The sequence below is a fragment of the Oncorhynchus gorbuscha genome, linkage group LG14 (assembly GCF_021184085.1).
Source record: "Oncorhynchus gorbuscha isolate QuinsamMale2020 ecotype Even-year linkage group LG14, OgorEven_v1.0, whole genome shotgun sequence".
Lineage (NCBI taxonomy): Eukaryota > Metazoa > Chordata > Actinopteri > Salmoniformes > Salmonidae > Oncorhynchus > Oncorhynchus gorbuscha.
This window is the reverse complement of record NC_060186.1, coordinates 1,184,552-1,197,130: the sequence shown is the minus strand read 5'-3', so window position 1 is coordinate 1,197,130 and position 12,579 is coordinate 1,184,552. Positions and strand designations below refer to the sequence as shown.

The 12,579-nt window shown below is 49.3% G+C and overlaps 1 protein-coding gene across 1 annotated transcript in view; it reads left to right on the top strand.

Moving 5' to 3' along the window:
- The window catches only part of LOC123994327 (LARGE xylosyl- and glucuronyltransferase 1), a gene marked incomplete at its 5' end in the record, with an annotated part of 83,870 nt that overhangs the window by 25,477 nt on the left and 45,814 nt on the right, over positions 1-12,579 (top strand). Inside the window, 1 exon segment of the mRNA XM_046296819.1 lies at positions 11,203-11,307. Coding sequence (XP_046152775.1) covers positions 11,203-11,307 — 105 coding nt within the window.

Here is a 12,579-nt window from a genome sequence, read left to right as displayed (position 1 = left end):
AATGTCATCCCTACCATTCACACCCAGTCTAATGTCATCCCTACCATTCACACCCAGTCTAATCTCATCCCTACCATTCACACCCAGTCTAATGTCATCCCTACCATTCACACCCAGTCTAATCTCATCCCTACCATTCACACCCTCTAATGTCATCCCTACCATTCACACCCAGTCTAATGTCATCCCTACCATTCACACCCAGTCTAATCTCATCCCTACCATTCACACCCTCTAATGTCATCCCTACCATTCACACCCAGTCTAATGTCATCCCTACCATTCACACCCAGTCTAATCTCATCCCTACCATTCACACCCAGTCTAATGTCATCCCTACCATTCACACCCAGTCTAATGTCATCCCTACCATTCACACCCTCTAATGTCATCCCTACCATTCACACCCAGTCTGTCATCCCTACCATTCACACCCAGTCTGTCATCCCTACCATTCACACCCAGTCTGTCATCCCTACCATTCACATCCAGTCTGTCATCCCTACCATTCACACACACATCCTATGAAGTCATCACTACCTTGTCCTTCTCAGTATTGTTGTCAGAACAGGACTAATGCCCTGCGGCAGGCAGGCAGACAGGCAGGCAGGCAGACAGACAGGCAGACAGGCAGACAGGCAGACAGGCAGACAGGCAGGCAGGCAGGCAGACAGGCAGACAGACAGGCAGACAGACAGGCAGGCAGGCAGGCAGGCAGGCTGGCTGGCTGGCTGGCTGGCTGGACGTATGAACACTTAGCTGTATTAGTGTCTTGAAGTGTACGAGGTGTTCCCTCACTTAGCTTGTGTCCCCACCAAAAATGGCACCCTATTCCCTATGGACCGTGGTCCAATGTAGTGCACTACATAGGGTATAGTGTTATATTTGTGTCATCAGATCAGAGGTGACTGCTGTGCTTTCTATCTGATCAGTGTGGAAGAGGGAAGGAAGGACAGGTTTGTCTCGTCCTCTGGTACTGGAAGAGGGAAGGAAGGACAGGTTTGTCTCTGCTAGTTGTCTTTGTCTCGTCCTCTGGTACTGGAAGAGGGAAGGAAGGACAGGTTTGTCTCGTCCTCTGGTACTGGAAGAGGGAAGGAAGGACAGGTTTGTCTCTGCTAGTTGTCTGTGTCTCGTCTTCTGGTACTGGAAGAAGGAAGGAAGGACAGGTTTGTCTCGTCCTCTGGTACTGGAAGAGGGAAGGAAGGACAGGTTTGTCTCTGCTAGTTGTCTTTGTCTCGTCCTCTGGTACTGGAAGAGGGAAGGAAGGACAGGTTTGTCTCGTCCTCTGGTACTGGAAGAGGGAAGGAAGGACAGGTATGTCTCGTCCTCTGGTACTGGAAGAGGGAAGGAAGGACAGGTTTGTCTTGTCCTCTGGTACTGGAAGAGGGAAGGAAGGACAGGTTTGTCTCGTCCTCTGGTACTGGAAGAGGGAAGGAAGGACAGGTTTGTCTCGTCCTCTGGTACTGGAAGAGGGAAGGAAGGACAGGTTTGTCTCGTCCTCTGGTACTTTCTGAAGTCTTTCACCTTCAGTCTGTGGATGTTTAGGTGGTTTCTGTGAACAAGTGAAGGAAGCTGTAGATGGTGGAAGCTGTAGATGGTGGAAGCTGTAGATGGTGGTTTCTGGGAACAAGTGAAGGAAGCTGTAGATGGTGGATGTCTGCCTCGCTGTCTCTGGTGACCTTGGACATTATCATTAATCTGTCAGCAGCAGTAGAACTTGAGAAAACTACCAAACCCACACATCTCTGTTTCTCTCTGTTTCTCTGTTTCTCTTTGTTTCTCTCTCTCTCTCTCTCTCTCTCTCTCTCTCTCTCTCTCTCTCTCTCTCTCTCTCTCTGTGTCTGTCTCTGTCTCTCGGTCTCTCTGTCTCCCTCTCTCTCTCTGTCTCCCTCTCTCTCTCTCTCTGTCTGTCTGTCTCCCTCCCTCTCTGTCCTCTCTCTCTCTCTGTTTCTCTCCCTGTCTCTCTCCCTGTCTCTCTCTCTCTCTCTCTCTCTCTCTCTCTCTCTCTCTCTCTCTCTCTCTCTCTCTCTCTCTCTCTCTCTCTCTCTCTCTCTCTCTCTCTCTCTCTGTGTCTGTCTCTGTCTCTCGGTCTCTCTGTCTCCCTCTCTCTCTGTCTCCCTCTCTCTCTCTCTCTCTCTCTCTCTCTCTCTCTCTCTCTCTCTCTCTCTCTCTCTCTCTCTCTCTCTGTCTCTCTCCCTGTCCCTCTCTCTCTCTCTGTCTCTTTCTATTCTCCTCCACATGTAATGAAATGAAGATGCGATAAGTTCCCTCTACTGGTAGAAGATAGCGTATGGATTCCCTGCTAAGAATCACTGTCTAAAGAAGACTGTCAATAGATACACCATGCATACTGTTATCTTAGGCTGAATCCCAAATGGCACCCTATTCCCTTTATAGTGCACTACTTTAGACTGGGATCCATAGGGTCTGTGTCAACTGTAGTGCACTATGTAGGGAGTAGGGAGCCATTTGGGACAACGATTTTGTGAATGTATTTTCTCTGTCTCAACTGCTAATCTATAAATAGAAGTTATTGAGTCTCATTTTGGTCCGGGGGGATGACGTCACAATGCCAACATCTCTGATTGGAGGATCAATATCCACTAACCAGTAACAATGACATCACAATGCCAACATCTCTGATTGGAGGATCAATATCCACTAACCAGTAACAATGCAAGTTAATTGTCTGTGAAGACAAGTTACCGTACTGAACATTTGGACAGGGGGACTGGAACGTTCTAGAAAATATGAGACAAGCTCTTGGAAGTCTTTCTGAAAAGGGGGTTGGAGAATTGGGGCGGATTTTAAAATGGGGGTGTTACTTTCATAGTGACATCTCGTCTGCTCTCGAAGTGGCCCACTTTGTTGAAGCTGATAAAATGATTGTATTGATTTCGTTGTTCTTTCCCCTTGTCTGGCTGACTTGAAGAGGAGGGTTTTGACAACAGTGGTTTGGGATCTACATCCTCCAGACTAGAAGTTGATCATTTCCGCAGTGAAAAGCCTCTGTTGAGAACAAATGCATCTGTAAAGGGAGAGACGTTTGTTTGATTCATCTGCGTGTCACTCACAGGTGACTAAAACAAATGGAATATACAACTCTTTGATTTCTGAATTCCCCCAAGTCTCTAGTTGACATCTCTGAGTATCTGTTTATAAGTGTGTCTTCCTCCCCACTACTCACTATACTGGGTAATACTGGGAAATACTGGGAAATACTGGGAAATACTGGGAAATACTGGGAAATACTGGGAGGGAGGGAGAGAGGGAGGGAGAGAGAGAGACGGACGGACAAACTGAGAGAGAGAGACAGACACTTGGACATACTGAGAGAGACTGGGACATACTGAGAGAGAAAGAGAGAGAGAGACACTTGGACATACTGAGAGAGAGAGACACTTGGACATACTGAGAGAGAGAGAGACACTTGGACATACTGAGAGAGAGAGAGAGAGACACTTGGACATACTGAGAGAGAGAGAGAGAGAGAGAGAGAGAGAGAGAGAGAGAGAGAGAGAGAGAGAGAGAGAGAGAGAGAGAGAGAGAGAGAGAGAGAGAGAGAGAGAGAGAGAGAGAGAGAGAGAGAGAGAGAGAGAGAGAGAGAGAGAGAGAGAGAGAGAGAGAGAGAGAGAGAGAGAGAGAGAGAGAGAGAGAGAGAGAGAGAGAGAGAGAGAGAGAGAGAGAGACTGACTCTTGGACATACTGAGAGAGTGACTCTGAGAAATACTTTGAGGGAGAGAGAGTGTACCTCACTTGCTTTGGCAATGTTAACAGATGTTTCCCATGCCAATAAAGCCCTTGAATTGAATTGAGTGTCCTTCCCCTCTGATTGTCCCAGTCACTTGTCCCCCTGAGAGGAGAGAAACAGAGCTGTGGGCTTTGTTTTCACGACATCTAAAGCCCGTCTGCTCTCTGCTGTTTGACTAGCAGCTGCAACACACACACACACTCACACTCACACTCCAATAGTCCCTCATTAATCTTCCTTAGACTTCATTAGAGCTGCCTTCCTTCCCTCCCTTCATCCTCTATCTCTTCAATAACCCCTACCTCAACTCACCCCAAACCCCTGTGCCAAGATGATCCCTCTCCTCTCCTCCAAGATGATCCCTCCCTCTCCTCTCCTCCAAGATGATCCCTCCCTCTCCTCTCCTCCAAGATGATCCCTCTCCTCTCCTCCAAGATGATCCCTCTCCTCTCCTCCAAGATGATCCCTCCCTCTCCTCTCCTCCAAGATGATCCCTCCCTCTCCTCTCCTCTCCTCCAAGATGATCCCTCCCTCTCCTCTCCTCCAAGATGATCCCTCCCTCTCCTCTCCTCCATGATGATCCCTCTCCTCTCCTCCAAGATGATCCCTCTCCTCTCCTCCAAGATGATCCCTCCCTCTCCTCTCCTCCAAGATGATCCCTCTCCTCTCCTTTAAGATGATCCCTCTCCTCTCCTCCAAGATGATCCCTCCCTCTCCTCCAAGATGATCCCTCTCCTCTCCTCCAAGATGATCCCTCTCCTCTCCTCCAAGATGATCCCTCCCTCTCCTCCAAGATGATCCTTCTCTCTCCTCTCCTCCAAGATGATCCCTCCCTCTCCTCTCCTCCAAGATGATCCCTCCCTGTCCAATCCTCCAAGATGATCCCTCTCCTATCCTCCAAAGATGATCCCTCTCCTCTCCTCCAAAGATGATTCCTCACCTCCAAGATGATCCCTCCCTCTCCTCTCCTCCAAGATGATCCCTCCACCTCCTCCAAGATGATCCCTCTCCTCTCCTCCATGATGATCCTTCCCTCTCCTCTCCTCCATGATGATCCCTCACTCTCCTCTCCTCCATGATGATCCCTCACTCTCCTCTCCTCCATGATGATCCCTCCCTCTCCTCCATGATGATCCCTCCCTCTCCTCTCCTCTCCTCCATGATGATCCCTCCCTATCCTCCAAGATGATCCCTCCCTCTCCTCTCCTCCAAGATGATCCCTCCCTCTCCTCTCCTCCAAGATGATCCCTCCCTCTCCTCTCCTCCAAGATGATCCCTCCCTCTCCTCTCCTCCAAGATGATCCCTCCCTCTCCTCTCCTCCAAGATGATCCCTCCCTCTCCTCTCCTCCAAGATGATCCCTCTCCTCCAAGATGATCACTCCCTCTCCTCTCCTCCAAGATGATCCCTCCCTCTCCTCTCCTCCAAGATGATCCCTCCCTCTCCTCTCCTCCAAGATGATCCCTCCCTCTCCTCTCCTCCATGATGATCCCTCCCTCTCCTCCATGATGATCCCTCTCCTCTCCTCCAAGATGATCCCTCTCCTCTCCTCCAAGATGATCCCTCCCTCTCCTCTCCTCCAAGATGATCCCTCTCCTCTCCTCCAAGATGATCCCTCTCCTCTCCTCCAAGATGATCCCTCTCCTCTCCTCCAAGATGATCCCTCCCTCTCCTCCAAGATGATCCCTCTCCTCCAAGATGATCCCTCCCTCTCCTCCAAGATGATCCCTCCCTCTCCTCTCCTCCAAGATGATCCCTCTCCTCCAAGATGATCCCTCCCTCTCCTCTCCTCCAAGATGATCCCTCCCTCTCCTCTCCTCCAAGATGATCCCTCCCTCTCCTCTCCTCCAAGATGATCCCTCCCTGTCCAATCCTCCAAGATGATCCCTCTCCTCTCCTCCAAGATGATCCCTCCCTCTCCTCTCCTCCAAGATGATCCCTCCCTCTCCTCCAAGATGATCCCTCCCTCTCCTCCAAGATGATCCCTCTCCTCTCCTCCATGATGATCCCTCCCTCTCCTCTCCTCCATGATGATCCCTCACTCTCCTCTCCTCCATGATGATCCCTCCCTCTCCTCTCCTCCATGATGATCTCTCCCTCTCCTCTCCTCCATGATGATCCCTCCCTCTCCTCTCCTTTCCTCCAAGATGATCCCTCTCCTCTCCTCCAAGATGATCCCTCTCCTCTCCTCCAAGATGATCCCTCCCTCTCCTATCCTCCAAGATGATCCCTCCCTCTCCTCCAAGATGATCCCTCCCTCTCCTCCAAGATGATCCCTCCCTCTCCTCCAAGATGATCCCTCTCCTATCCTCCAAGATGATCCCTCCCTCTCCTATCCTCCAAGATGATCCCTCCCTCTCCTCCAAGATGATCCCTCCCTCTCCTATCCTCCAAGATGATCCCTCCCTCTCCTATCCTCCAAGATGATCCCTCTCCTCTCCTCCAAGATGATCCCTCCCTCTCCTATCCTCCAAGATGATCCCTCCCTCTCCTCCAAGATGATCCCTCTCCTCTCCTCCAAGATGATCCCTCCCTCTCCTCTCCTCCAAGATGATCCCTCCCTCTCCTCTCCTCCAAGATGATCCCTCCCTCTCCTCCAAGATGATCCCTCTCTCTCCTCCAAGATGATCCCTCCCTCTCCTCTCCTCCAAGATGATCCCTCCCTCTCCTCCAAGATGATCCCTCCCTCTCCTCCAAGATGATCCCTCTCCTCTCCTCCAAGATGATCCCTCCCTCTCCTCCAAGATGATCCCTCCCTCTCCTCCAAGATGATCCCTCTCCTCTCCTCCAAGATGATCCCTCTCCTCTCCTCCAAGATGATCCCTCCCTCTCCTCCAAGATGATCCCTCTCTCTCCTCCAAGATGATCCCTCCCTCTCCTCTCCTCCAAGATGATCCCTCCCTCTCCTCCAAGATGATCCCTCCCTCTCCTCCAAGATGATCCCTCCCTCTCCTCTCCTCCAAGATGATCCCTCCCTCTCCTCCAAGATGATCCCTCCCTCTCCTCCAAGATGATCCCTCTCCTCTCCTCCAAGATGATCCCTCTCTCTCCTCCAAGATGATCCCTCTCCTCCAAGATGATCCCTCCCTCTCCTCTCCTCCAAGATGATCCCTCCCTCTCCTCCAAGATGATCCCTCCCTCTCCTCCAAGATGATCCCTCCCTCTCCTCCAAGATGATCCCTCTCTCTCCTCCAAGATGATCCCTCCCTCTCCTCTCCTCCAAGATGATCCCTCCCTCTCCTCCAAGATGATCCCTCCCTCTCCTCCAAGATGATCCCTCTCCTCTCCTCCAAGATGATCCCTCCCTCTCCTCCAAGATGATCCCTCCCTCTCCTCCAAGATGATCCCTCTCCTCTCCTCCAAGATGATCCCTCTCCTCTCCTCCAAGATGATCCCTCTCCTCTCCTCCAAGATGATCCCTCTCCTCTCCTCCAAGATGATCCCTCTCCTCTCCTCCAAGATGATCCCTCTCCTCTCCTCCAAGATGATCCCTCTCCTCTCCTCCAAGATGATCCCTCTCCTCTCCTCCAAGATGATCCCTCTCCTCTCCTCCAAGATGATCCCTCCCTCTCCTCTCCTCCAAGATGATCCCTCTCCTCTCCTCCATGACGATACCTCCGCCTCCAGTCCTCCCTGAGCTCCTGTACTCCACAACCCTCCTCTCTTTCATGATTAGATGTTCCACCTCTCTCTCTGTTCTTACCTTCATCTCCTCAATGTGAGCAGATTGTCTTGCTCAAAAGGCACCATTCATTTCTCTTTACTTCTTGCAATGGATTCAATGTCAGTGGATGGGCTCTACTACACAGCTTGTTGTCCACAGCGCCCTCTGGTGGGTGATTGTTATAACGAGCCAACGCTACTCTATGGTGCAGCATTGTTTGTGTGTTCTCTATAGAGCAGCCCTTGGTAGTATCCTGAGTGTTGTTTGACAGAAGACTCCATAGCGCCCTCTGGTGGGTGATTGCTATCACGAGCCAACACTACTCTATGGTGCAGCATTGTTTGTGTGTTCTCTATAGAGCAGCCCTTGGTAGTATCCTGAGTGTTGTTTGACAGAAGACTCCGTAGCGCCCTCTGGTGGGTGATTGCTATCACGAGCCAACACTACTCTATGGTGCAGCATTGTTTGTGTGTTCTCTATAGAGCAGCCCTTGGTAGTATCCTGAGTGTTGTTTGACAGAAGACTCCACAGCGCCCCTGGTGGGTGATTGTTATAACGAGCCAATGCTACTCTATGGTGCAGCATTGTTTGTGTGTTCTCTATAGAGCAGCCCTTCGTAGTATCCTGAGTGTTGTTTGACAGACTCCACAGCGGCCCCTGGTGGGTGATTGTTATAACGAGCCAACACTACTCTATGGTGCAGCATTGTTTGTGTGTTCTCTATAGAGCAGCCCTTGGTAGTATCCTGAGTGTTGTTTGACAGAAGACTCCATAGCGCCCTCTGGTGGGTGATTGCTATCACGAGCCAACACTACTCTATGGTGCAGCATTGTTTGTGTGTTCTCTATAGAGCAGCCCTTGGTAGTATCCTGAGTGTTGTTTGACAGAAGACTCCGTAGCGCCCTCTGGTGGGTGATTGCTATCACGAGCCAACACTACTCTATGGTGCAGCATTGTTTGTGTGTTCTCTATAGAGCAGCCCTTGGTAGTATCCTGAGTGTTGTTTGACAGAAGACTCCATAGCGCCCTCTGGTGGGTGATTGCTATCACGAGCCAACACTACTCTATGGTGCAGCATTGTTTGTGTGTTCTCTATAGAGCAGCCCTTGGTAGTATCCTGAGTGTTGTTTGACAGAAGACTCCGTAGCGCCCTCTGGTGGGTGATTGCTATCACGAGCCAACACTACTCTATGGTGCAGCATTGTTTGTGTGTTCTCTATAGAGCAGCCCTTGGTAGTATCCTGAGTGTTGTTTGACAGAAGACTCCGTAGCGCCCTCTGGTGGGTGATTGCTATCACGAGCCAACACTACTCTATGGTGCAGCATTGTTTGTGTGTTCTCTATAGAGCAGCCCTTGGTAGTATCCTGAGTGTTGTTTGACAGAAGACTCCACAGCGCCCCCTGGTGGGTGATTGTTATAACGAGCCAATGCTACTCTATGGTGCAGCATTGTTTGTGTGTTCTCTATAGAGCAGCCCTTCGTAGTATCCTGAGTGTTGTTTGACAGACTCCACAGCGGCCCCTGGTGGGTGATTGTTATAACGAGCCAACGCTACTCTATGGTGCAGCATTGTTTGTGTGTTCTCTATAGAGCAGCCCTTGGTAGTATCCTGAGTGTTGTTTGACAGAAGACTCCATAGCGCCCTCTGGTGGGTGATTGCTATCACGAGCCAACACTACTCTATGGTGCAGCATTGTTTGTGTGTTCTCTATAGAGCAGCCCTTGGTAGTATCCTGAGTGTTGTTTGACAGAAGACTCCGTAGCGCCCTCTGGTGGGTGATTGCTATCACGAGCCAACACTACTCTATGGTGCAGCATTGTTTGTGTGTTCTCTATAGAGCAGCCCTTGGTAGTATCCTGAGTGTTGTTTGACAGAAGACTCCGTAGCGCCCTCTGGTGGGTGATTGCTATCACGAGCCAACACTACTCTATGGTGCAGCATTGTTTGTGTGTTCTCTATAGAGCAGCCCTTGGTAGTATCCTGAGTGTTGTTTGACAGAAGACTCCACAGCGCCCCCTGGTGGGTGATTGTTATAACGAGCCAATGCTACTCTATGGTGCAGCATTGTTTGTGTGTTCTCTATAGAGCAGCCCTTCGTAGTATCCTGAGTGTTGTTTGACAGACTCCACAGCGGCCCCTGGTGGGTGATTGTTATAACGAGCCAACACTACTCTATGGTGCAGCATTGTTTGTGTGTTCTCTATAGAGCAGCCCTTGGTAGTATCCTGAGTGTTGTTTGACAGAAGACTCCATAGCGCCCTCTGGTGGGTGATTGCTATCACGAGCCAACACTACTCTATGGTGCAGCATTGTTTGTGTGTTCTCTATAGAGCAGCCCTTGGTAGTATCCTGAGTGTTGTTTGACAGAAGACTCCGTAGCGCCCTCTGGTGGGTGATTGCTATCACGAGCCAACACTACTCTATGGTGCAGCATTGTTTGTGTGTTCTCTATAGAGCAGCCCTTGGTAGTATCCTGAGTGTTGTTTGACAGAAGACTCCATAGCGCCCTCTGGTGGGTGATTGCTATCACGAGCCAACACTACTCTATGGTGCAGCATTGTTTGTGTGTTCTCTATAGAGCAGCCCTTGGTAGTATCCTGAGTGTTGTTTGACAGAAGACTCCGTAGCGCCCTCTGGTGGGTGATTGCTATCACGAGCCAACACTACTCTATGGTGCAGCATTGTTTGTGTGTTCTCTATAGAGCAGCCCTTGGTAGTATCCTGAGTGTTGTTTGACAGAAGACTCCGTAGCGCCCTCTGGTGGGTGATTGCTATCACGAGCCAACACTACTCTATGGTGCAGCATTGTTTGTGTGTTCTCTATAGAGCAGCCCTTGGTAGTATCCTGAGTGTTGTTTGACAGAAGACTCCACAGCGCCCCTGGTGGGTGATTGTTATAACGAGCCAATGCTACTCTATGGTGCAGCATTGTTTGTGTGTTCTCTATAGAGCAGCCCTTCGTAGTATCCTGAGTGTTGTTTGACAGACTCCACAGCGGCCCCTGGTGGGTGATTGTTATAACGAGCCAACACTACTCTATGGTGCAGCATTGTTTGTGTGTTCTCTATAGAGCAGCCCTTGGTAGTATCCTGAGTGTTGTTTGACAGAAGACTCCATAGCGCCCTCTGGTGGGTGATTGCTATCACGAGCCAACACTACTCTATGGTGCAGCATTGTTTGTGTGTTCTCTATAGAGCAGCCCTTGGTAGTATCCTGAGTGTTGTTTGACAGAAGACTCCGTAGCGCCCTCTGGTGGGTGATTGCTATCACGAGCCAACACTACTCTATGGTGCAGCATTGTTTGTGTGTTCTCTATAGAGCAGCCCTTGGTAGTATCCTGAGTGTTGTTTGACAGAAGACTCCGTAGCGCCCTCTGGTGGGTGATTGCTATCACGAGCCAACACTACTCTATGGTGCAGCATTGTTTGTGTGTTCTCTATAGAGCAGCCCTTGGTAGTATCCTGAGTGTTGTTTGACAGAAGACTCCACAGCGCCCCCTGGTGGGTGATTGTTATAACGAGCCAATGCTACTCTATGGTGCAGCATTGTTTGTGTGTTCTCTATGCACGTCTATAGAGAAGCCCTTGGTAGTAACCTGAGTGTTGTTTGACAGCTGACTCCACAGCGCCCCCTGGTGGGTAATTATGATAATGAGACATTACTCTTCTATAGAGCTGTCCCTGGTAGTAACCTGTGTGTCTCTCTTTTCCAGTTTCTAGGTCTGGTGGAGAACCAGAGTGACCGGTGCCTGGGGAACCATAGTAACCTGAGTGTTCTGTGTTCTAGGTCAGCAGGTTCTCGGTCTGGTGGAGAACCAGAGTGACTGGTACCTGGGGAACCTGTGGAAGAATCACCGGCCCTGGCCCGCCCTGGAGAGGGGCTTCAATACAGGTGAGAGACACAGAGAGGGGCACAGTCTGTGATAATGACTAACTTTATTCACAGTGATAATGACTAACCTTGTTCACAATGATAATGACTAACTTTATTCACAGTGATAATGACTAACTGTATTCACAGTGATAATGATTAACTTTATTCACAATGATAATGGCCATTTTATTCACAGTGATAATGACTAACTGTATTCACAGTGATAATGACAAATTTTATTCGCAATGATAATGACACACTTTATTCACAATGATAATGACCATTTTATTCACAATGATCATGTCTAACTTTATTCACAATGATGATCATCAACTTTATTCGCAGTGATAATGACTAACTTTATTCACAGTGATAATGACTAACTTTATTCACAATGATAACGGCAAACTTTATTCACAACGATAATGACAATGACTAACTTTTTTCACAATGATAATGGCTACCCTAACGTTATTCACAATGATAATGTCCTACTTTATTCACAACGATAATGACTAACTTTATTCACAATGATAATGACCAACTTTATTCACAATCACAATGATAATGACTAACTTTATTCACAATGATACTGCTAACTGTATTCACAATGATAATGACCAACTTCTGCCTGAGCTGCTTGGGGACAGAGACAGAGTGAATAATGTCTTGGACTGGAACAAACTGCCTCCTCTCTTCTTGGGGACAGAGACAGAGTGAATAATGTCTTGGACAAACTGCCTCCTCTCTTCTTGGGGACAGAGACAGAGTGAATCATGTCTTGGACTGGAACAAACTGCCTCCTCTCTTCTTGGGGACAGAGACAGAGTGAATAATGTCTTGGACTGGAACAAACTGCCTCCTCTCTTCTTGGGGACAGAGACAGAGTGAATCATGTCTTGGACTGGAACAAACTGCCTCCTCTCTTCTTGGGGACAGAGACAGAGTGAATAATGTCTTGGACAAACTGCCTCCTCTCTTCTTGGAGACAGAGACAGAGTGAATCATGTCTTGGACTGGAACAAACTGCCTCCTCTCTTCTTGGGGACAGAGACAGAGTGAATCATGTCTTGGACTGGAACAAACTGCCTCCTCTCTTCTTGGGGACAGAGACAGAGTGAATCATGTCTTGGACTGGAACAAACTGCCTCCTCTCTTTCTTGGGGACAGAGACAGAGTGAATCATGTCTTGGACTGGAACAAACTGCCTCCTCTCTTCTTGGGGACAGAGACAGAGTGAATAATGTATTGGACAAACTGCCTCCTCTCTTCTTGGGGACAGAGACAGAG